General features: G+C 50.6%; 1 protein-coding gene across 3 annotated transcripts in view; it reads right to left on the reverse strand.

Annotated features, from left to right (window-relative positions):
* Positions 1–25,575, reverse strand: part of LOC138808525 (coiled-coil domain-containing protein 60-like) — a 113,783-nt gene that overhangs the window by 63,561 nt on the left and 24,647 nt on the right. For all 3 annotated transcript variants that reach the window (XM_069994813.1, XM_069994812.1, XM_069994811.1), the window contains exon 2: positions 851–930. In XM_069994813.1, coding sequence (XP_069850914.1) covers positions 851–930 — 80 coding nt within the window. The remainder of the gene's footprint in view (positions 1–850; positions 931–25,575) is intronic.

Here is a 25,575-nt window from a genome sequence, read left to right on the forward strand (position 1 = left end):
CTTAAAATTATATCGATCTACAGCTCATACTGTGTTTCTATTGAACCGCAGCTGTCCAGGGGCGCTCAGAGAGCAGGCAAGCCCCCTTTTTGTATTAGAGGAATGACTTCCACCCTCTCAGACCTTTCCCACCCGGCCCAGAGGCTCTGTGGCCTCTTCCCTTCCTCAGCCTTCCACACCTCCTCTGTGGAGTTGTACTGCTAGTCAGAGGCAGGGAGCCCTGGGTGGATGGGCGTGGAGGGACCTCTGGACGCGTCTCCTTGCAGCCCTCATGGCTCGGAGTGAGAGATACCGGTGTATCAACTGTCCCCATCGTTCACCTGTCCTGGATCCTCCTTCCAACTCTCGGGACAAAGATTGAGCAGAGGAAAAAGATTCCGTCTCACAGCCCAGAGATGGCTTAAAATAAGCTCCCAGACCCCGGTTTGCTCAGGGCATTGGGGAGGCAAGGGATGGAGAGAGGGTGGGGAGGGACTCTCAGGGCCACGGAGAAGCCATTTCCGTGCATCCCCTCCCTCATTTCACGGGGAGTGAGCGGAGACCTGGGCAGTGTTGGTGTCTGACCCCTGGTCCCCCTGACCTGCTGGGTTCATTGCATGGGCTGGGAGTCAAAAGGGAAGATTTTTTTCCTGGAATGTATCAGGTCCAGGAAGGAAAGCAGAGGGAGGTCCCAGGGAGGGAGCTCTCAGGAGACTGACCTGAGCAAGGCTGTGGAGGAAGGTCTGGTTCAGAGACACTTCCCCACCCCTGCCCCCGATTTTGTATGGGGTTACCCGTGTGTGGTCATCCACAGCCCGCACCCCCTGCCATCATGTGATCTTAGGAGCCAGCCCCTGTGGGGGCCACTCACCGACTTCGCATAAGATCTTTCTTGAGGTTCACTATTTCCTTGTTGATGTACTTGATGCTCTTCAACTGCTTGTCTTGGGCCTGATGGGAAGACAGGAAGCGAGAGAAAGGAAAGGAGCGTTAATGCGATTGTGTCCGGTGGAGTCAGGTGGTGGAGGCCCCGTGTGCTCTCCCAGCGCGCATCAGCCGGCGTCCCGTCATGACAACACATGCCTGGGTAATCAACCTAGGAAGAGAAAAGGCTTATTTTAGCCCGTAGTTCTTGAAGTTCCAGTCCGTGATCAGTTGGGAACACTGTTCTAGAGCAAAACTGCCCACCTGTAGGTCAGGAAGTGAAAGAGAGAACAAGGACAGAACCCGGCTCCCACCGTCCCAGGACCCAAGGGCTTCCTGCTAGGCCCTTCCTCCTAGGCCAGCTCCTCCCCAAAGCACCCCACTGAGGCCTAGCGCTCAAGATCCAAACCATAGCAGCACCTGCCCGGGATCACCAGCCCAGGCCGCACAGCCTCCATCGCTACCTCAGGAGAGGCCATGAGGGACCCAAGCTCTGACCTTGATTCTGACCTGGGACAAAATACCCAACATTGCTGGGCCTCAGTGTCTTCGGTGGACTAGGGGAATAATTCCTACCCCGTTGTGAGGATTAAATGACGTGCCAAATTCCCACCTCATAGCAAGCATTTAATAACCAACAGTGACTTACTAGCATTACACTTAAAAGCAGATAATTAAATGTTAAAATAATTATTATCATCAGAGTCATTGGCAGCTGATTTAAAGCGCTGACTTTGGCCCTGGTAAAGGCCCCCATGGACATCCCCCCCCCACCCCCAGGGCAGGACTTTAGGAATGGATTATCTCTACAATTCATGGGGTGTTCTTTCCCCTCCCCCTCACCTTAACAGGTCATGGGGTGAGCACCACAACCCATAACCTTATCGACCAGGGGTTGATACCTAGTCCGCACAGGGAGTTACATTAACTATATTTTAACATCAGAGCCACTTTTCTCAGCCTCCATTTTAGAGAAACACTATTCAGGTGATAATGGGGCTGACAAACAATCGCTTATGTGCAGTAATGTCATCGTGTGACATATTACTCATGCACAGTGCACAGTGATGTCATAGCATGACACATGTGAATTGATGGCCTAGTGTGACACATTGCTCATGCAGTGATGCTGGTGTCAGCAAGCCTGCTGTGCTGCCAGTGCTCTGAAAGTACAGCATAGCCAGGCACGGGTGGCTCACGCCTCTAATCCCAGTGACTCAGGAGGCTGAGATCTGAGGGTCACAGTTCAGAGCCAACCTGGGCAGGACAGTCCATGAAACTCTAATGTCTAATTAACCACCAGAAAACCAGAAGTGGAGCTGTGGCCCAAAGTGGTCGAACTCCACCCTTGGATAAAAAAAACCCACACCCACGAATAACCAAAACAAAAAAAAAAGTAGAGCACATAGAATTAAATACAGTATATGCTGCTTGAAACTAAGCGGGTACATTATTGGTTTAGGCATTTACTCTATTGTACTCTCATTATTTGAGACCACACGCTTATAAAATGTTGACTACGTGAGGGCTGTGTTGCCAGCAGCCCCACACACTTCACGTGTATCCGATTACATCATTGTCTCGTGTGTTTGATTTAGTCTGGTGTGTTTTTGCTCATCATGGCTCTAAGAGTAACATACACACACAAAATCGTGTCACAGTAGTGCAATAGCGAGAAAACAATTGTCATCGTGGGGAGAAGTCAGGTCTATTCACGCAAGGCCATACGAAGGATGTGAGTTTTAATGTTATGGCTTAATGTTGCCATAGATACTTATTTATGGTTGTTGGAGAGCGGCAATGGAATATAATTTTATGTGAAAATACAAGTTATAAAATGAAGAGAAGCCGGGCGCTGGTGGCTCACGCCTGTAATCCTAGCTACTCAGGAGGCTGAGATCTGAGGATTGCGGTTCAAAGCCAGCCCGGGCAGGAGAGACTGTGAGACTCCTATCTCCAATAAACCACCAGAAAACCGCAAGTGGCGCTGTAGCTCAAGTGGTAGAGCGCTCGCCTTGAGCTGAAGAGCTGAGGGACAGCGCCCAGGCCCAGAGTTCAAGTCCCACGACCGACAAAAAAAAAAAAAAAATGAAGAGAAATCTGATCATGGAGAACTTTAAGATTTATACTGATAAGATCTATAGAAATTTCCTACAAATGGTGTGCTAAAATTTTTTATATATAGGCAAGTATATGTGTAATGGTATGATAACCTAGAAGGTAAATAGAGCGAATCATTAATAGAGATGTCCTATCAGGGTGTTTGAGTTGTTAGTAATTAGACTAACTTTTTGCTTGGCTTATTCTTTTCCCTATTCTTCTATAATTTACATATATTAATTCTAACAAAACAGTAATGTTCTTCGTGTTTGTACAGCGGTTTTGAACAATTCTTTTGATGCAGGCAAAAATATAAATGTTTAATGCTGACTTAAATTGAGTTGTCTAGGGGCGTCTGGAATGATGTAAGTTAATGGTTCATTTTAAGCCACTGTATCAGGCGAGGTCTGGACAGGAAATTGGAGCTCATGAGGGTGGGGGTGGGTCTGGTACAGGAAATTTAATTCTGGGGAAGAGTTACATAGGTATTGGAAGAGGTTCTTAGGGCTTTTCCCACAGCTTAGATGCATATCCAGAATGGAGATAATTCTCTCTTAAAATCATTACAAAAACCCATTGTGTCAAGTCATCTTTCTGCCAGATACTGAAAAAGTAACACTGCAAAGGGAAAAAGGCTTATTTGGGGCCCACTTTTGGGCATTTCAGGCTGTGATTGATTGGCTACCTTGTCTGGGGCCTATGGGAAGCCAGCTCAACACAGGGCTGGTACAAACACACACATCTCCAGGCAAGGCAGGGAAGAAGAAATCAAGGACTGAGACCAGACCCACAATTCCAATGAAGCCACTCCCCCAACGACCTGAAGACCTCCCACTGAGGCCATGCTCCCAAGGAATTGAAGGCCTCTCACTGAGTCCACACCCCCCCAGAACCTGAAGACCTCCCCCTGAAGCCACGCCTCCAATGACCTGAAGACCTCCCCCTGAAGCCACGCCTCCAATGACCTGAAGACCTCCCCCTGAAGCCACGCCTCCAATGACCTGAAGACCTCCCCCTGAGGCCACGCCTCCAATGACCTGAAGACTTCCCACTGAAGCCATGTCCCCCAATGACCTGAAAACCTCCCACTGAGGCCACACCCCCAATGACCTGAAGACCTCCCACTGAAGCCATGTCCCCCAATGACCTGAAGACCTCCCACTGAAGCCACGCCCCCAATAACCTGAAAACCTCCCACTGAAGCCACACCCCCTAATGACCTGAAAACCTCCCACTGAAGCCACGCCTTCCAATGACCTGAAGACCTCCCCCTGAGGCCACGCCTCCAATGACCTGAAGACCTCCCACTGAAGCCACGCCCCCAATGACCTGAAGACCTCCCACTGAAGCCATGTCCCCCAATGACCTGAAGACCTCCCACTGAAGCCATGTCCCCCAATGACCTGAAGACCTCCCACTGAAGCCACGCCCCCAATGACCTGAAGACCTCCCATTGAGCTCCATCTCTTAAAGGTTCCACCACCTCTCAGTGGCCCCTAGCTGGGAACCCTGCTTTTAGCAATGTGAGCCTTTGGGGGAGTCTACACTATAGCAGCCATGTTTCTAGGGTGTGCAGACCCTTCCCTTCTCCCAGTTTCTTTCTCTGGAAACTATCCTGTGTTCCAAACCTTTGAGGGCCATTTCATCCTCCATCAGAACCTAACCTGTCCCGTGTCCCATTTCCCCAGGTCCTTATGTACCCTGCTGATAGCAACACGTCTTCCTACCAGGGAACACATTTCCCAAACAGTTCCACACTCAAGATTTTATTCTGGCTGTGAAACTGACTAATGGAAAATCAGGGGAGGTTTTTTTTTTTTTTTTAATTTAGGATAAAGACCAAGCATCATATAATTTGACCATCATTTCGGTGATGTTTTACACTCTGCCACTCTTCCCAGCTTGGTGACACCAGAGCTACCTTGGGGATGGCTGGCTTTGGCCTCCTGTCCCTGCGGCCCCCGCTCCCCCCAGGATGTGTCATTCCAGCACAGTGACGACTCCATTCTTTGTTTCCTGGAAAACAGAGTCGGGCCTCTGCCTTCCCTACAAGCATACGTGTCAGCAGCAGCCTTTCTCTGATTTTCTTTCCCGAGAAATCTTGAGAACTGCCATGGGCTGTTGGATAATGTATCAAGTTCAGAGCTGATAAATGTGGGGAGGGGGGTGAGTGTGTGGACTCCCAGAGGAGCCAGAGGTGCGGATAGTTTCGTTTCTGGCAAATATCCTCATATTTAATATTCATGAATTGGGGCTGCTTCAACAGTAACATCTGGAAGTGATTTTGTGTCACCAGCAGAGTTGGGAAGTGAGAAGAGATAGGGATGAATTGGAAAAGTTTTGTTGTTCGAAGAACCCGGGTTTGAATCCTGGCTCTGTTGTTTGGGCGTGAGTTGCATGCACTTTTGGAACCTGAGTTTCCCCACCTGTAAAATGGTGCTAATGGTAATTCTATAGATAACAATGTGTTCACCTGTGTGCCATCCTATGGGTGTTATTATGATATGATACTGTGATTGTTATTTTATAGGGGAACAACTAAATTGACCTATCATGGAGTGGAAAATCCTGGATCTGAACTCAGGTTCAAGCAATATCAAAGCATGCCTTCTCCCTCCTTTCCCTTCCTCCCTCCCTCCCCGCATTCCTCTGTGATGACAAGTTTGGGTATGTAGCCCAAGCTGGCCTTGAATGCTTGATTTCCTCCCCTGCTGCAGCCTTCCCCGGTGCTGGGATTACAGGTGTGAGACACTAAGCCTATTCATATCCGCTGTCCGGTTCTTCTGCCCTGACCCCAGTCCTGCTTTGCATCCTGGGGACTGGGTCAGGCGAGGAGTCTCTGCCTCTGGATTTACAGACCGAGCCTCCCTCGCTCATCTGCTGAATATTGTTGGATTACATCATAAAGATTTTTATAGGGCACACAAGCAGAATGATTTGTCGAGGGTCACGGCGGGGGAGAGCCAGTGTTCTACATATCTGTTATTCCTCTGTGGTTTATGAAGGGATGCGCCAGGCCCATGTTTGTTATTTCTTAAAAACAATCCTACATCCTGGAATCAGATTAAGATGGAAACGAATTCCTCTTCAATGTGCCCGGGCTGATTCAGACATCAGGGAGCAGCTGAGCAGTGGGGAGGGGAACAGACTGTTTGGAGAGAGATCAGCAAGGAGCAGGAAGAGGCCTGGCAGATTCCAGACTCACTGTGGAGAAGCTGTGAGAAGCAGAGTGAAACGCATGACACACAGGCCGGCAGGCCGGGAGGATGGGCAGAATGCGGGCGCTCCGAACACCCACAGTGATTAACACCCACAGTGATGCTCCCTCTGGCTTTATCGCAGCAATGCGGGGAGACCTTTACTCCTGAACTTGTGACCACTCCCTCACGCAAGCTCTTCATTTCCGGAACCGGAAATGTTCTCTTTGTGGAAGGCAGAGGGTGTCCATCCTTCAGATGGAATCAGAAGAAGGGAGCGTGGGTTCTGCAGGGTGGGGGGACTGGATTGTGTGTGGGGGACTGTCATCGGGAGAGGGAGGGGCCCTCTGCGTTGGACTGAGGAGCCACTCTACAGCAGAGGTCGCCAAGGCCGGCAGACGCTGAGAGGCAAGGGAGCAGGGGTCTCTGGGAAGGAAGCTCTTGACGTCCAAGTTGTGCCTCTGTGCCTGAGCTCCCTCTGTGTCATGAAGGAGAGAACTTGATGAAGAGGTCCCTTGCCTAGCAGACTTCCCTTAGTTCTCAAAGTCCAACTCCTCCCCAGCACCGCACGCGTCCATGGGAACCAATTCATGCCTCCCGCATTGCCTCGCATTTCTTCCCCGTCCTCACCCCTATGGCTTGCGGGCCTTGAAGTGACCTGTGTGTGCCAGGCTCTTTCCAACCACAGGATCTGCTGTGGTGTCTTCCCAGGAAGCTCGGAAGCCATACACTTCCACTTGTTAGCTCTGACTCACCTTTACCTCTACTCATTTTCACTCGTGTAAGGGTGTTCAGGATTTTGGTCAGTCATGGTGCCTGAACTCTGGGCCTGGGCACTGTCCCTCAGCTCTTCAGCTCAAGGCTAGCGCTCTACCACTTGAGCCACAGCGCCACTTCCGTTTTTTTTTCTGCTTATGTGGTACTGAGGAATCGAACCCAGGGCCGCATGCATGAAAGGCAAGCGCTCTACCACTGAGCCAGCTTCCCAGCCCCGGGTGTTCAGATTGGAGAGATAGGTCATTCACACTTTAGTCTGAGTGCATGGAATCTCTCTTTGGGGGGTAGGGTGGTGAGTGGGAAGGAGTAAGTGTCCAGCTCACCCCCAATGGTCCAATTTTTAGCATATTGTCAGCTCTGGGCTTGACATTTTACGCAATCTCATCTGCTTCTCCCAATAACCGAACAGGACAGTGGTTAATAGACCCTTTTATGAAAGGAAATCCGGAAGTACAGGAAGTTGTAAGGTCACGTAGATGGCCAGTGGTGGGAGCCAAGCCTGGAGCTGTCTCCTTGTGTTTACAAACAACCCTGGTCATTTGATCCTCCCTGAGTAATGCTGAGCCTTCTGATGCTTGGTGCTGGAGGGGGAGACACTATGGACCTGCTTGTTGTTTTAGTTCCTTGTGTCCTCAGGAGGAAGTTTGTTTCCTGAACAGGAAGACAGGGCTTGAGGAGGCTCTGGGGATTTGCTTCGGAGGGCAAGGAGCTTTGGGACGGGAGTAAAGTTGAGTTCTGAGCCTGAGACACCCCACGTGCTTTTGAAGGATGGTTTCTTGGTTCTCCTCGTGTGATGTGCAAACGCAGCCATGAGTGTCTGTAATTTTCGCGTCTTGAATCATAAGCCATACGTGAAAAGCATAACTTGAGATAACAGGATGCTTCCAAGGAACTCCTTCAGGGCAGACCGCGGCCGGAGAACACCCACGCTTGCTCAGCAATGTCGCAGCGCGGCGTCACAACAGTAGGTGGCGCTAGATGCCAGAGCTTCCAATCGAGCCCTCCTTTCTTCAGATCTTTCTCTGCCTCCCTCTGCTCTCACTTGATTGAAATGGAAATTGACTGCTACCATCCAGGAGCGCCCCCCACCCTTCCCTCCACCCCTCCCCAGTCTGCCCTGGGACTAAGTTGGCATGCCAGCAGCCAACGTGCTATCCACTCAGTTAAAAAAAAATTAATCAAGTGCATTAATCTCATAAGCTCTTTTGAAAGACTAGATAAGGAAGGGCCAGTGCGGCCTAGCTATCAGACACCTGCAGCCCCTGAGAAGCCACAGGAATGGGGGGGGGCTGCCTCTCAAAGCCCTGGAGGAGCCCTGGGAGATGACAGTGCGCCCGTTTAGTATCGAGAACCTTGCCAAGAGCTGTCCTGCTTGATAATTACAGCAGCACTCCCGTCCCCGGAGTCTAGAAACACACTAGGCTTGAGAGGGCACACAGCCTCCACCCAAGTGCCACGAACGACATAATTTCATTCTTCTATTATGGCTGAGTAATACTCTGTGTGTGTGTGTGTGTGTGTGTGTGTGTGTGTGTACCATTGTTTCTTTATTCATTTGTTGCTGGCCACCGAGTCTGATTCCATATGTCAGCTCTTGTGAATCGTGCTTCAGTAAGCGCGGGTGTGCACGTGTCTTTCAAGCACGCTGCCTTCATGTCTTTTGGACACATACTTAGGAGTGGGGTAGTTGTATGAGGACCTTCAGATCCATGCTGACTTCCATCCTGTATACACACTCATTTAAATCTCTACCTGTGGGGTACATAGGGGCTCCCCCCTCCTCCTCCTCCACATTGTGGCCCGCACTTGTTATTTGCTGTTGGGACTTTCTTAGTTGGCGCGTCTGCATGGGTTTGGATAGAGCCTGCATCTGATCATTTAATGTTTGCAGTGCACTTGGCCATGTGGCCTCTGGTCCTGGCACTCTTCCCTTCCTGGATGGGACATTCACACCAAGGGTGGTCAGGAACTTCCGCGGCGGCGGCTCCAGAGGTTTCTTTCCTGTTCTGTACCGGTGCCAGCGTGGTGGGGGTGGGGAAGGCCGACCTGGCACCTGCCACCGTGAGCAGCTGTTTGTTCCCAGCTGTCCTCAAAGTGATTATATCCCACTAGTGTGTTCTGGACAGTGGAAGTTTCCGAGTTGATGAAGGAGCTTTGCAAACATGAGATCCGAGCGCAGCTGTGATTCCTGGAGACCGCCTTGGCTCTGGAAGGAAGAACAGAACTGGGCATGCAGCATCCGCCAGAACTCTGGCTGCATCCCGAGGAGCCCTGCGGTTGACGAGTGGGCTGTGATTTGCATTTCAAGATTTTGCTTAGATTCATGAAATAAAGAAGAAAGTCGAGTGGCTCCAATGTAAAATCTCTCTTGTTATATCCCACTTACCTCTCGGCTCTGTTTTGTATTCACCTTTTAGATGTCATGCTTGAAGCCACTGATTTAAGTGGCGGTGCTTTTCAGGTCATAAATTGAGTTTTTCCCCCTCTCTCTCCTCCTCTTGTTTCTAGCCTTGCAGCAGCACGTGCAGGAAGAGTGACCTTGCCAGACTGCATCTTTGGTCTTCGGCACAATGCCAGGCAGGGAGTGGTTTCTCGGCAGTTGTTTGTTGAGGGAGTGAGTGGATGGATGGATGGATGGATGGATGGGATTGTCCAGTCATTGATTTTCAACTTTTAGACTCAGCTTAGAGACAAAAACCTGGGGGGAAAAAATCCCCAGTCACAGGTACAGAACAGAATAAGCAAGCTATCGATCCCTAAGAGGTAAAAGACGCTGGGAGTGCTGATAAGATCCGGATCTCTTCTCCTGCAAAATAAGGAGCCAGAGATTCTCCCTGAGGTGAATGGAGCAGGAAATACAAGTGTGCTATAGTTTTGAAACGTTCCGGAATTAAGGAGCAGGGAAGTAAAAGCCGCACAACTCTGGAGGGGTTAGGAACTGGCCGTTGGAAATGGGGAGTCACGGAGCAAGCCCCTGGAGTTGTCAACGTACAAGCTGAGGTACGCGAGGGGAAGCCTGAGCAATGTCACCATCACGGGTCACTGGCAGACAGCACAGAGTCACAATGAGCCTGGTTTGAAGGATTCACAGGAGGCAAATCCCTATTTTTTTTTAAAGCCTGTGTATATTTTACATTAATTTTCTAAAAATCAAGAGTTTTGAAGACACTAGCTGGAATTAATTAATATATGGAGCCGCGCTTTGTTCCTGGGGGGCGGGGGAGCAGGGGAGGGGGCGGGGAAGGATCCCTCAAAAAAACATAACCAGCCCCGTCATATCCATCCTCATTTCAGAGTCCAGACAAAATTAATTTGGAAAAAAGAAAATACAGCCGGGAGCGGCCTTAACAACCTCGGGAAATCCAGGGAAATGTAATTGAGTAAGAATTATCTCCTTAATTACTTCTGACCAAATCAATAACGGCGCTAGATGAGAAGGCAGGGTGACCGCCGGTGAGCATCAAGCTGCGGAGACACTAATTGGGGTTCAAACTTGTAGGAAGAGCAGAACGTCTTCACCCTTGTGGTCAGCCAGCACGGTGCCTGGCCTGGGCCCGGGGTGGAGGGGTGGGGGCGGCGCAGGGGTGGAGACAGGACCAGGCAGCGGGGAGCTCATTACTGTTGAATGGGGACATCTGGGCGGAGGAGGTGAGGGCAGGGCGCCTGCGATGGCATGGCATCAAACGCTCCTTTTCCTGCTTCGCTGGGGCCCATCAGGGACGGGGGGGGGGGGGGGGGTGGGGAGGTTGGCCATGTCAGTTAGAGGGAGGGGAACCAAACGCCATTAGCAGACGTGAAGGAGCTTTCTTGTTGGCAGAGCCTTGAAGGTCTCATGAAAGCCAGCTTGGAAGAGCATACCTTTGACTCAAAGAGGCCCTGTTGGGCTGACCTTCTAGATCAACCTTCTAGATCTGTGGCAGCTTCGGTCTTGCCGGGATTACCGTGGGTGAAAGTCTGCTCTGGAGCTGAGATTCGAAGGTGCCCCGTTGACAGCCCTTGTGCGGGCCTGCCCTGTCCATGCCTGTGGGGCCTGTGGGGCCTGTCTGTCATTGGCTGGGCCTCCTCCCTGCCCTTCTCGCGGCCTTCATCTGCGCTCCCTCCCTTGTTGCCTGGGAACTCCATTGCGAGAAACAGAGAAGCCACATTTTGAGAGGTTGCATTGGGAGTCTTTATGAGAAAGCCGGTGGCGGCAGGTGGACTCCTGTCCCAAAGACCCGCAGCCCAGAAAGTCGTTTGCACAAAGCTTTCAAAGGCAAAAACCACATGCTTGAGGTGGGGACCAAGCCTTAACAAAAATGTCAAGCAAAGCAGACCGTCTAGGGGAATACTGGGGCGAGCGTCCGCTGTAGCAGAACTTCCCTGGGTCTAAACAGCATGATACCTCTGCATCGTCAGAGAACGGCCTGTTTCACCTTGAGGCTTTTCAGAGCTGGGCGAAAAGCCCCCGCCACCCGGACAAGATGTGTGACTTAGACCCAGTGTAACCTTCTTTCACCCTGACCCCTTGGGCTTGGGAATGGAGCCTCCTCCGGTCGAAGGCGCTGGACATTCTTTCATTCCCACAGGGTTTCCCGAGTGCCTCTCTTAGGCTCCCAGCCCAGAAATGGACAACTACTTCAATACCACCCCGTGCGGGCTGAGGCGGGAGTGGGCTGGGGGACTATGGGTCCCAGCAAGGAGGATGAGCCGTCAGGATGAGAGGAAAACCTTCCAAGCCTGGGCAGTGTCCTCGTGGACTAGATGGAGTGAACACGTGAGCGGAGGGACATGGTCTCTCAGCTTGGTTTCATCATTGTCCTGGGGACACATGCATCAGAACGCCACACCGCACACCAGCAGCAACACACACTGCAGTGGTCAGCACGAAAAGCAAATAAACAAGAGTAGGATGGTGTGCCAGACATGCACAGAGAGAGATCCAGGGGACTTCAAGCACCAAAGGCAGCTCGCTACAAACGTGGCAGTGTACGAACGGGGTTGGTGGTGGGAGGAGATGGCGAGGATCAAGGAAGGTGCTGCAGGAAGGGCCCAGTCCCGCAGGTGACAATCAAGTAGGGACTTTAGCTGAGGGCGGAGGGGGGAGATGGTGTTGCCAGGCCGCTGCTGCCAGGCGGGCGGGGGGGGGGTACCACTCAGAGTGAGGGCAGGACACCACCTGTTTGCAGCTAGGAAATGAAAAGCCCACAGAACCTACTGCTTGGGAGCTGTGTTGAATCATCCCCTCTGACTGATCGATTTATTGAGCTCCTAGTTCTTCTGGCTAGGAAGACCTGGGTGGGACCTCATTGAGTTTCACTTCTCCTCAAGCCACAGAGCCGTGCCAGGATCAGGATCATCGGCAGACGCAAGCCCCACTTTGAGACTCATTTTCCTTGTGTGCCTGCTTCGTGGGGTTCTGATGGAGGTTCAGGAGGCTAAATGTGTGTGTATAAAGATCTCAGGGCACAGAGCTGGGTGTGTGAAGAGGCTCTCAGCAAATGCTAGTTGTTAATGTAATTGTGATAATTAATAAGCCGTGCTGTTAATGAAAGTGTAAATGCTGGCGATCTGCCACGCGACCTCCGGCTAGCTGCTGATTTACAGTGGCCACTTGGTCTGTTGGTCCGATCGGTAAAATAGGGTTATTATCCACCCTTTGCTCATGACACCAGAGCATTATGAGAATTAATTAGAAGTTTTATAATGTACTATGCACTTTGATGCTCCATAAACAGAGAAATGTGATGGTTGAATATTTATAAAGTCCTCATTACTGGGATCTTGAATTGCTTTATTGATGTTCAAGAAATCCAACCTTCCAAAGGTATGTAAATCCACCTGAGTCAAATAAAAGAATACCGGGTTCTTATTGTCTATGAATAACTTAGGAACCCACCATTTGGGAATTAGTAAGCTGATTTCAACATCTGAGTGTCAGGAAGGAGGTACTGGGGTTGCGGGGCTGTCTCTTCCTCTAGATTTGAGGTCCTATAGGGCAAAGACTCCATGGAGGCCTCCAGAAGATTGCTACATTTTGAGCACAGAATTTGACATGCAGCAAGTGAATAAATGCTTGATAAAGGGTGGATGAACAGGCAGAGAAAAGCATGGATGGAAAGATGGACATATGGGTGGATGGGTAGCTGGATGGACGAGTGGATGATGAGGAACAGGATGGACAGGCAGAGAGACAGATGGATGGATGGGTGGATGATGGATGAATGGATGAGGAGGAGAAGGATGGATGGCAGATGTGATACAGCAGGTCGGTAAGTTGTTGAGGAACCCAATGGCTGGTACTCACGGCTGCACTGCTGTTGTTAATGGAATAACTTAGGACATACAGCAGCGTCTTGCTGACTGGAATCCCACTTCACGGAACATGGCAGCCCCAGCCTGAACAGCCAAGGCCAAGAACCCCTCTGCCCAACATAACAGGAGGGGTTGATGACTCATAACCTTCTCTCTGGAAGGTAATACTAACTCTGCATGGGTGGATAGACGAGAGGATAGATGGGCACAGAGACAGAGAGAGAGAGAGAGAGACAGAGAGAGAGAGAGAGAGACAGAGAGAGAGACAGAGAGAGAGACAGAGAGAGAGACAGAGAGAGAGAGCACAGCAGTGGCTCACGCCTGTAATCCTAGCTACTCAGGAGGCTGAGATCTGAGGATTGCGGCTCAAAGCCAGGCTGGGCAGGAAAAGTCCATGAGACTCTTATCTCTAATAAACCACTCAGAAAACCAAAAGTAGCGCTGTGGCTCAAGTGGTAGAGCGCTCTCCTTGAGCTGAAGAGCTGAGGGACAGCGACCAGGCCGAGTTCAAGCCCCACAACCAACCAAAAAAAATATGGATGGATAGAACCCTTACCTCCCAGTATAGGATATTAGTGGGGTCTGGCCCTAAATAGTTGGGCCAAAGTAGATAGTAGAAAGACACTTGGGCAGTGTGGCAGATGAGAAAGACTTTTGGCATCACACAGGCCCGGGGTACCGGCTCAGTGCCTGTAGGCCTGGGGATTTCTTTCCTTTCCTAGTTCTGTCTTCGTATGTCTCTTCTCCCTCTGGGGGCCACCTATCCTCCTGCCGCTTTGTCCTATGAACAGTTTGTAGACTCATTTATACTAAAGTGAGAGAGCTATGAGGCATTCCTCAGCCTGGCAGCACTGTCACTTGGAAAACGGAGTGTACGGAGTGGGAAGGGCCTGGCACAGGGGCTGCTGGATCCAGGGTGTGGTTTCAGGTATTTGGGGGGGGGGGAGGGGGAGGGACGAGGGTTGGTGTGTCAGGACATGTTTTGGAGTGGGACCGTGCTGGTCCCTGCTGATCTTGCTGTTCCTGTTCCCATCACCCTAAAGGGCCCAGCTGGTTCAACATGGTGCCCAGGAGCATCTGCCATGAGCAGGAGGAGGAAGGGCTGCAGGTAATCGGGTGGTGGCATCACCGCTGCCTTGCCCTTCTTCCTGGGCCTTCAGAGCCCCGTCGTGGGGCTGTTCTGGAGGGCTTGGCCCTTCTTGCTGCTTTGATCTTTGCCTCTGCCAAGTTCCAGAGTCCCTTTGAAGTAAAATTATAATCAAAAGAGGAGAAAATCTTGCAAGCATTAAAAAAGAAAAACAACTCAACCAACGACCCAAATTTGGAGCAGACAGCAGATGAGGCCTGGGCACAGCAGGCTGTGCTGGCAGAGCTTCATGATTCAGCAGCTGGCTTTGCCCATCAGGCTCAAAGTCGGGCCGAGGTGGTGGTGGGGACGGGCGCAGAAAGCTGGCCACGTATTTGGAGGAACTTTATTCTGAACGCGCTGGAACTGCTTAAAAGATCCCATAATCCCTGGAGAGAAAAGGGCTTCCAAGCATCTGGGACGTGCAGATCTTGGCAGGGAGAGGGGATTAATTAGCTGGGGTCTCAGGGCCCTTGTCTGACAGCAGGGCTCTCCTGTCTGGGTCTTGGGTGCATCTCCTTTCCAGCACCCCACCAGTGGGGAAACGTGACCCCAATTTGTCATCCAGGCTTCGAGAACTGGCTCCTTCTATCCCAAGCTGGGGCATGGAGACTCCTTCTTTGCGAGCCAGTTTAATTGAGCCACGTGAATGGATCAACTTCTCATGTTCCTTTTTCTTATCCTTGTCTGCAAGTATGAGGGATCAAACTCAGGCCTGGTCTCTACCTCTTGAGCCATGTCTCTACAGCTCTTGCTTTTAGGGTTTCTATTTTTGTTTTTGGATAGGGTCTTGTGCTTTTGGGGTCACCTTGCAATACAATCCTCTTCCCTTTCATGTGGGTGCGATTATAGGCATGTAGCACCTCGTCTGGCTTCTACTCTGTGAGTGTGTGTGTGTGTGTGTGTGTGCATGTACGTGTGCGCGTGTGCGTGTGTGCTGGTCCTGGGGCTTGAACTCAGAGCCTGGGTGTTCTCCCTGACCTTTTGTGCTCGGGTACATACTTTACCATGTGCTGAGCTCCACTTCTGGATTAGCTGGGTGGTGCTTAATTGTCACGGTCTTCCTCGCCCAGATCTCAGCCTCCTGAGTGTCTAAGATTGTAGGTGTTGGCCCCCCCTCCCCCCCGCACCTCGCTCATGTTACTTTTTTTCTTAATAAAGCTTCTGATTTCCTTTGAGAAACTTCCTTGGGCGTCACATGATGCTGAGCTCCAGCTCAGGCAACTCCATGTCATGACCAAGCAGCCCAGGAGAGAGAGGAATTAGCGATGCCACCTTTCTTTTTTAGAGGTGTGGGGAGAATTAGCGATAATTAATTCAAGGCACCTCACACAGTACCTGGCATTTAATGTGCGAGTAATAAATGTGAGCCATAAAGACACTTATGAGCTCTGCCAAGAAGTTCCTCAGCTCTTGCAGACTCTGAGTAAACCAAACCTCCCCCGAATGGGGCAGTGTATTATGATGAGCTTAAGATGAAAGATCCTTGAGATTCTCCTATCAGTGATCAATCAGACCAGAGGAGTGAGTGGACCTCTCTCCTGATGACTTCCTGAGGACCACATGGACGTCCTCAGCTGAGGATGAAACCCCTTCCCCGGCTACATCCGTGGCCTACTTCCTCTCCCTGGGCCATCTTTCCTGGCTGTTCTCTCGAGTTCCCACCAATCTTCTTTCCTCTTCAGTCTGTAAGACACTGGACAGGGTCCCTGTTCCGTTCATGTTTGCACTGCATCTCAGGATGGTACCTCATGTGGAAATCTGAGACTTTGCAGAGGATGTAACTCAGAAAAGGCATGTGGATTAGGATGGGACTTAAATCCAATCACTGCTGTCCCCAAAAGAAGAAGAGAGGACAGGAAGGAGAGCCATATGCGCAGGGAGGTGGACAACGGGTGATGCGTCTCCAAGCCAAGGGCACCGAGGAGAGCCAGAGCTGCCGGGAACCAGGACCGGGTGTGGCTGTGCGGGCACAAAATGAACTGCCGTACATTGGCTATGGCAACAGTAGAGGTACAGTGGAAACATGGCTGTACCTCACTGTGACTCCCGCTTCAAACTCTTCCCTGCTTCCTGTTGATCTCGAAACAAATGCTCGACTCCTCAGGCCGGTCTGCAGAGCCATCTGTGGCTCTGAATATGTTAAGCACACCTCTCTTGTCCCTCCCCCCTCCCCCCCCCCCCCGCCCTGCCGTCTCTGTCCTGAAGGCACTCTGAATCGTTTTGAAACATAATATGTCACCTGTAGATGATGTCACTTGGAAAAGTTCTGTACTTATCCTTCACAACCCAACTTAAATACCACCACCATCATGAAGCCTTCCCAAGGCCCCCTTCATCAGCCCTCCTTCCCGGGAACTAATTCCTTGTGCCTCTCTCCCAGTGCATCGGCCAGGCCTCTGCTCCCGGAACACTGAGCTCTGGGCCGGTTTGGGTTTGAGTTCCTGAGATCAGAGCCAGCCTTGCCTTGGTGAAGGATCAGTGAATAAACGTTCTGGGGTGAGCCGAAAAGCGCTGGGGACCGCGTGAGGAAGACCGAGGGAGGGGACCCTACCTCACAGAGGGGCAGCAGCTGGTGGCTGGCTGCAGCCTGGAAGGATCAAGAGACTCACTTTTCCCAGTCGACGCTGGTGTGCCGGGCTCACGCCACGCCTGGCTGGGGTGTGGGAACCATAGCTGGCCTGAGCCCTCCCCATCCTGTGCTTTGCCCGAATGTCCAGGAGAAGCAAGCCATCTCTGTGGTCGTCACGGGGACCACGAAGAACCTGCAGGGGGGGGGAGGCGGCGGCAATGGCGGTGTGTACACCCACACCATGAAATCCTCCTCCCCGCTGCCCCCACGGCGGGAAGGAAGAACCGGAGGAAAGGCTCTGCGGAAGCTAAAGGGGACGGGCCAGGAAGACGGGAGGTCAAGTCGCTGTTAACGTCAGCCTCGCTTAGAGATGTGGATTCCAAACCCTCTGTCCGCTTTGTGGGGGACGGCCTTGCACGAGACCTTCCCCGTGTGTGCGTGCGCAGCACGATTTCCATCTCTTTGTGGGTGAAGATGCTCTCAAACGACACCTGTCTTGAAGTGTGACTGTGACCAGCAGACGCTGTACCCAGAGTGCCTGTACGCACCGCAGGAAGCAGTCGGCAAATGGCTTCTGCCTTTTGTATGTGAGCTAACAGGAACATTGTTAGTTCAACCGGTATTTTTACGGACCTTTCATTATTACTCCAAGACCTCGAGACTGCAGAACGGTGATGCTTAAGATGCTTAAGGAGTCCGTCGCAGGTGGTACTCAGGAGCATGCTCGATCCTGGGAGTTGCTTGTTAGCGTTGGTGTAGCTTCTGTGTGGTTCTTTGGGCCAGAAAAGGCCGCCCGACCTTCCATCATCTCGTCCACATCTCTGGGCAGAGTTCCGCTAAATGAGTCTGCATTTCCTTGCTGCACTCCTCTGCTGAAAATGTCACATACAAGAGCAGGGGGCTGCAGGCTGCTGGTGTTTCTCTCCTCTTGAAACCTGGTTGGGGTTGGCGGGGGGAGGGGAGTGGCACAGGGGCGCCATTTTGAAGGCCCTTTCCTAAGCCACTGGGAGAAGATTCCATTTGTAAAACTTTCCCTGCAACTTGCTTTCCCACAGCGAGTTGATTAATCATGTACGCTTCCAAGTCGTTTATTGCAGTGACATTAAAAAAAAAAGATATGAATATATATATATATATATATATATATATATATATATATATATATATATATATATACACAAACGTGTTCCCTGCTTAATCCAGATCTCCGGTGTGTGTGTGTTGGGAGCCTGTGGTGTGGATAGAGAGGCACGCAAACTATTCACTGTTCAGAGGGTGTAATGGTAGGAAGTACAAAATAACAATACGCCAAACTACTACATGCCACATACATGAGATGAATTTTCGCCCCTCCTTCCTTTCAAAGGAAATCGGAGGCTATATTTCCTGTATGAGGAGCCTCATCTTCGAAATAGTGCAAATCTCATTTTAACGAGTACACATGATTGAGTTTGTCTAACTAGAGATTTAATGACCCATAAAATGGGTTGTAAGCACCTGGCAAACTTCAAGAACTCTTTGTTTTTTTTTTCTTTATTCTATTTCAGTTGAACTCAGGACCTCACACGTGCTAGGCCTAGCTAAGTTTCTCAGCCTTCATGCTGTGGTTATTTCTGGAACTGGTCTTGAGTTTATGCCTTGGCTGGCCTGGACTGAAGTACTATTGTTTATACTTCCCAGATAGCTGGGATGGCAGGCGTGAACCAACACATCCAGCTATTGGTTGAGATGGAGTCTTGCTAACTTTTTTCCTGGGCTGGCCTCAGATTACTAACCTCCTCTTCTCTGCCTCCTGAAGCCTTAAAGCTCTAACATATCACAAACATGAGATTCAGGGCTTAGAAGTTCGACTTGGTTGAATGTGAGGAATGTAAAATGGATCCTGCTGAGGGCAAAGGAAGATGAGTGGGTCAAAATACTCTATGTGGCTATGTGAAAGGAGCTGAGACTGGTTTTGGAAGGGGGAAGAGGGGTCGGGGGAGAGCGACAAAGTGGGTAAGGCTGATCAAGGTACAGTTTGCGCATATATGGACACATCAAAGTGACATCGTGCAACTAATTCATAGTAATAAAAACAATCACGCCCATAATCCTAGCTAATCAGGAGACTAAGATCATGGTTCAAAGTCAGCTAGGTCAGAAAAGTCCCCATGAGACTATCTCCAATTAATCCCCAGAAAACTGGAAGTGGAGCTGGGGCTCAAAGTGGTAGGAGTGCTAACCTGGAGCAAAAGAGCTCAGGGCCAGCGCCCAGGCCCTGAGTTCAAGCCCCACAGCTGACAAAGAACAAACAATAAAAAGAAGCATATGCACGTATGTGTATGGATGTATATGTGCGCGTCTCTTTTTCTTACATGTGCGCGCATCCTTTTGTGGTGTGAACACATACAGATCTGGACAAAGGAAGGATCCTCTGGTTTGGACAGGTCTCCACTGCTGCTCTGAGCAGCCGCACCTCGGGCTGCCAGCCAGCCGCACGGACCTCGGGCTGACAGCTCATTTTATGATGCTTCCTTTTAAACAAACTTTGTTGAACAGTGTTCAGCATCTGATTTTTAAAAAAATTTCCTTGATTGTTGTTTTAGAGCTGACGTGCAGTGGAGTTGCCTTTGCCTACATCCAGGAATAAGTATCTTTCCTTTCCCACAGTGTCGTCTGCTCCCTCATTCCCTCCCGGTGTCTCCCTCCCATCTCCATCCATGAGTTGCGTGGTTCACTTTCCTCGATGACCAGCGCAGCCAGTGTGCTCCACTCTGCGCTTCTTCACTCCCTTCCTTCCGATTCTGTGCCCTCCCCCACCCTACCACAGATGTGCACACCAATACACCGTATAGGAAGAATACCGTCACCAGAAGAGGAAACAAAATTAAGAAAAAGTCCTCTGTTTCCGTACTTTGGATTTCAGTGTGTGTATTATTTTATGTAGATATGACGGGACGCGTCCTACAGGTATTGCACCTTTGTGGTTCTCTCCTAAGACTCTTTTGCTCTCACTGAACGTGCGTATCTAGAATTCTGTGCCGTTTGTCATGGTGCTTTTGACGTCGTTGTGGCTCCGCACCCTAACCCCCTGCTTTCACATTCTTTAAAAGTCAAGGCTTATGGAGCTGTATGTCTTGGAGAGGCAAACGGTTAATAACCTGCTACCAGGTGCGGATTTCCATCCCACACCCCTATGGAGCTCTGCCTGCTTGGCCCGTGGCCAAACCCCAGGAGATTAAGCCAGGCGGCCTCTGCTGCCCCATCGGGAGATAGTGTTCATTTGGAGACCTTTAAATGTCAATGAAGTCAAATGATAAGCACTGTACACAGGAATCCACCAAGCCACTGTTCTTGGTTACGATCATTTACATCCCTGCTACTCAGTGGGGCTTACGAGCCAGAAGCATCTGCAGTACCCGGGCACCTTTTGATAAGAGCTTCAGCTGGTCCATGGAGGTGTCAGAATTCCAGCCAGCAAGAGCTGGTGGCTCAATTCAGAATTCTTACACTGAAAGAAGGGCAGTGGATTCTCCCAGGGTCTCATTCATTCATTCCTTCATTCCTTCATCTGCTTAGAGGTGCAGGTGCAATAGCTTCTGCTAGCAATCTCGTCTCTACCTACAACAAGTTGGGCGTGACTGTCATATCAGCTACCTAGGTAGTATAAATAGGAGGATCACATCCAGGCTAGCCCGGTCAAAAACTCAAGACTGTGTTTGGAAAATAATGGAAGAAACTAGGTCTGGAGGTTTTCCTGTTAAATGAGATAAGCTCAGAAAGACAAATACTATACGGTGTTCACTCATAACACACACGCACACACACACATACACACACACACACACACACACACACACACACACGGCATGATTGTAGAAGGTGAATTGACTGGGGAAGGAGGAGCCACTGGGGAGCAGGGCGGGGTGAGAAGAGGAAGGCAGGGGTAGAGAATATAGAAGCACATTAGGTACATATGTATGAGAATGGCATAATGGAATGGACCAAAATTCATGAGAAAGGAGGAAGAAGGAAGGGGAGAAGTTAAAGGTTAATAGAGGTGGGATGAATTTGATCAAAGCACATTATCTGACTGTCGAGCATGTTACAATGAAACCCCTTTGTACAATTAATTTATGCTAGTTTAAAAAGCTGGCAAAAAAATGAAAAGCACCGGAAATCACTGGGTGTGGCTCAAAGGTCTGCCTAGCAAGTGCCCAGGCCCTGAGTTCAAACCCTGCTCTACTGCAGGTACAGAGGCGTGTCCGTGGCGAGACACGGGAGCCACCACTATACACAGGAGAGATGCGATCCCCGACCTCGGGCAACCACTGCCTGGTGAGGCTGGAAGAGGTCAAGGCGAGCACTTGTCTGGTTATTATGGTAAATTCCGCAGTGGACGATGGGGAAACTGACTGCTTCCTAACCAGCTGAATGAGGCCGTGAGAGGTGAAGTGCCGGCCGGGGCCACACCGGTGGGAGGCCGCCTGGAGCCTGTGGAACTTGTGCATCGTGCACACTCTGAAAGAGAGGCATTTTATGTGTGGTTCCTCAATTGCATTTTAACACCTGGTAGGCAACGTGTGCTCTGTAGCACGCGGTCACCCTAACCTGCTCCAGGCGATGGATTCCCTCCAGCTACCCAAACTCCTACCGGGCACTTGAGAATGGAAGCAAAAACAAAGATGGATAATTTAAGTATTCTTTATGCTCCAGATCCTTTTTGAAAAGTTCTTGACTGTGGGTACTTCCGGGCTGCATATATGGTACCCTTACAAGTCCACAAAACATACAGCAGACTATCCAACAGATAAGGAAGCAAATGAGACAAGTCTTAAGAAAAAAATAATACAGCTAGACAATCCGTTCATACATGATCCTTAAACTCACTGGCAACCAGGAAAATGCAAGAAAACAAGGAAATGACTTCTTTGCCTTTATAACTCTAAAGACAACAACAACGCAAGCATATGGGGCCAAGAGCCAGAGTCCCACGCCTGTCATCCTAGCTACTCAACAGGCTGAGATCTGAGGATCGTGGTTCAAAGCCAGCCTGGGCAGAAAAGTCCCCAGGAGACTCTAATCTCCAATGAACCACTTAAACCTGGAAGTTGCGCTGTGGCTCAAAGTGGTAGAGCACAAGCCTTGAGCACAAAGAGGCTCAGGGACAGCGCCCAGGCCCTGAGCTCCATAACCACAAACACAGATAAATAAAAGGCATATAAGACTATCCGCCGAGCATCTCCCAGCACTGGCCCATGATTGGGCACCACACACCGATTTGACCTTCCCAAGGAGGGAGGCTTCCTCTCGACACTCAGCTGATCATGACAGGCTCTCCTGGCGCGGATGGTGTCGTAATTGCCTTCCAGTTGTCTCCTGCATTTTTCTGGGTTGGGTACCATTAGTCTCAAGGCTCCTGTCGTGCAGCCATTAAATCATTGTTTCCTCTGACACTGTCATTGCTGCAAAACCCTGGAGGGAAAACACAGCCGCATCTCCAGGACTGGAACGCTGCCACCTGGTCATTATCCCTAACAGCCCTGGAACCGCTGCCCCCAGACCTGCTCGGAGACGGCTGTGCAGCAGGCCCCAGACTAACAGCTCTGCACACCCATTAGTGCCTCATGCCTTTTCAGAGTGGAATTATCTCGGCTGGCGAGTGCCCACTGGCTCTAATTTAGGAGACTGGGTCTGGTGAATGGGTGTAAAGAAAAGAAGAATGGCAAGAAAATATATTCCCCCCCCCCCGGAAATCATAAAAGATGTTCCCTGAAGGGTATCGCTTATATATATATATATATTTTTAATCTCCCAGTGAGAGATGGAAACAAAAAAAAAAGAAAAAAGAAAAAACAATTCCAGCCCGGGTCTAATGCTCGTCTGGAATGAATGGGAGGGGCGTGGGGAGGTTTGAGGTGGTCCGGGGGAGGGAGGGGAGAGGCGGGAAGAGCAGCCTTTCCCACAGCCGAGCTGGGAGGCTGAGTGGAAAGGAGGGTGGCAAACCTTGGACAAAGCACTCCACAAGCAAGGCCTGCCCCCTTGGACCTACTCATTCACTCACTCATTTGTTCATTCATTCATTCTGGGCTCAAAAGGGGGCCAGCACCCAGAAACAAAGTGGGGGCTGTAGAGGGAAACCACGCAACCGAAGCTGTGGCCCTGGGCAAGTCACAAATGAGCAGCAGCTCCATGCCGCAGCAGGGAGATGGGAAGACGCGCCCGATCTCTCCTCTCCCGCTCTCGGACTTCCTGGCGGAGCTTTCTGATGGCTGCATCTGACCAGAAGAGGAGAGCGAGGGAGGACATTAATCTGTCATGGTTGTGGGCCTTGTGGCAGGAAGAAGGGTGGCAAGTATCCTTGGAGGAGCAGAGTGGAGTATTTCTGGAACTTTCTCTGTTGTCACGGAGCTGACATCTCTACTTGGGCGGTACAGATAAACCAATCACTCTAAATCCTAAGGCTCTCGGAGCCTGGGTATGGCAGCTCGAGCCTGGCATCTCAGCCACGAGGGAAGGAGAGATCGAGAGCCAACAGAGCAAGCACGTGAGAACTTATCTGAAAAAAAAGAACCCAAAGCTGGAGGTATAGCTCCAGTGGTAGAGTGACTGCTTAGCAAGTGTGAGGCCCCAGGTTCAAATCCAGGTACTGCCAGCTAAGAAACAGACCCTTATTAAGTTCAAAGAGCATTGGTAGAGGAAGCCCGCTCACTAGGTGCCGTCTCCTGCTTTCGCCAAGGCACCGTAGACTGGTGCGACAAAAACACCAAAAACCCGTACTGAACTCAGTCCACAAACCCAATATCCTTGACCATCCATGACTCAAAGTGTCATGAAGCAAGGAAGAAATTAGCAGAGCGTGATTACAGAATTCAGGGCGAGGGGTGGCAGTGGGAATTTTGCCCACACTTGAATGTTCATTGTCCTGGGACCTTCTGTCGTCCTGCCAGTTCTGTGGTCACAGTGTCACCGTTGTGATCCAGATGAGGCCGGTGACGTGTGAACTTCAGCAACAGCCTTCCCAAAGACCCAGACTTGGTCATGCCAGTGATGAAAAATATGGCCACTAAGGGACCCGGAGGAGGTCCTGAGTCCCTCGCCACCCCCTGCAGACCTGGCAGGCGGGCGGGCCGGCCAGGCCCTGCACACTGCGAGCTCACGGGTGGGAACCCCCTGGAGCCGCTGAGCGCGGCTCTGCTCCCTCAACTGTAATGAGCAATTCGTCTCTCAGCCTTGATCCGCTGTCAGCAGGGCCGACACTGACTCCGAGTATTAATTTCTCCTCGAGCTGTCTTACATTGCAGTTGACAGAGGGACCGAAAAAAAACAAAAAGAAGTTGATTTGCTGGGTCCTGATGCCCAGCACCCAGCTGCTTTTCTAAGTGGTAGAGCTGTGGGGAGAAAGAGGCCCCTTCTTCCCTCGAGAAGCAGATGTTGCTCTCCTAATGATGCATCTTTCATTTCATAACCCTGAACTTGACGCCTTCCTCCTCTCGTGCTTCCTGCAGGCATCTTTGCTCGCTCGCTCTAAAGCAGCCCAGTGGACACGTGGCAGAAAGACCCGGGGACAGCCCGGATCTCTTCATCTGTCTGTCACACACTCGCCCAGCTCATGAATATGTCCTCTTGAACGTCCCATACGTTTTGCTGATTGGATTTTATTCAAGGATCTGTGGTTGGCAGCAAGCAAAATGCATCTGTAACTCCTCAGGTTTGAAAAGCCAGTGAGAGGAAACCACCGCGAGATCCACTATTTTCTGAGCATCTGCTTCTTTATGTTTGCCTTCTTTCTTCTGGCTCATTTTATTGCCTTACGCCATCCATCATGGTGGTACCCAAAGGGTGGTCCCAGCCCTGGAGTTTATTAGACCCTCATCTCCAGAGTGGAGGACCAGTCTCTTAGGGTTCAACTTTTACATTCCCAGATAAGGAAAAATAATCCGTGCTGCTCACATCAAAGTGTTTCCCGCTGGTCCAATCAACTGTGAGGTGGAAGATGGGACCTTGTGTGTGTGTGTGTGTGTGTGTGTGTGTGTGTGTGTGTGTATAATTGCAGAAAGAGAAGCTGTATTAGCAGAAGTGCAACTAGATTGAAATCCAGCCACTTCCACTTCTGTGTGTGACCTTTGCCAAGTTACTTAACTGCTCACGGCTTCGTGTTTCCCTTGCTTCTCTCCCAGTAGGGGCCAGCTTGAGCTGTATGTGCTTTCTTGCCTCAGACCCCTTCCCAAAAACGCTCTTCCCTCTACCCATTCAACCTATGACCAGCGCTCTGCGCCCTCTCTGTATTGTGCTCCTTACGCTGGCAAAGCCTCCTGGGATTGCCCCACAGGCAGAGATGCTCCGCCTTGTTTCTTTTGTGCCTCAGTGACCGAGGTGCGGTGAGTGATGGGGCATCAGGCAAGGCCTAGTGAATGGGTGGATGTTCACAAAGGGCTGGAAGGGGCTGGAGACGTGGCTTGCCCAGATGTGTAAGGCCTTGGGTTTGATTCCTAGGAGGTCTGTGTATGTGTGTGTGTGTGCGCGTGTGTGTGCACGTGCACACGCACACACGCATGCACATGGAAAAGGGGAGTGTGCTAGAAGACCAGGACAGATCTGCATAGAAGCAGATTCTCCTGTTGCTTTTG

Source organism: Dipodomys merriami, unplaced genomic scaffold (genome assembly GCF_024711535.1).
Source record: "Dipodomys merriami isolate MVZ:Mamm:240054 unplaced genomic scaffold, mDipMer1.0.p SCAF_45, whole genome shotgun sequence".
Lineage (NCBI taxonomy): Eukaryota > Metazoa > Chordata > Mammalia > Rodentia > Heteromyidae > Dipodomys > Dipodomys merriami.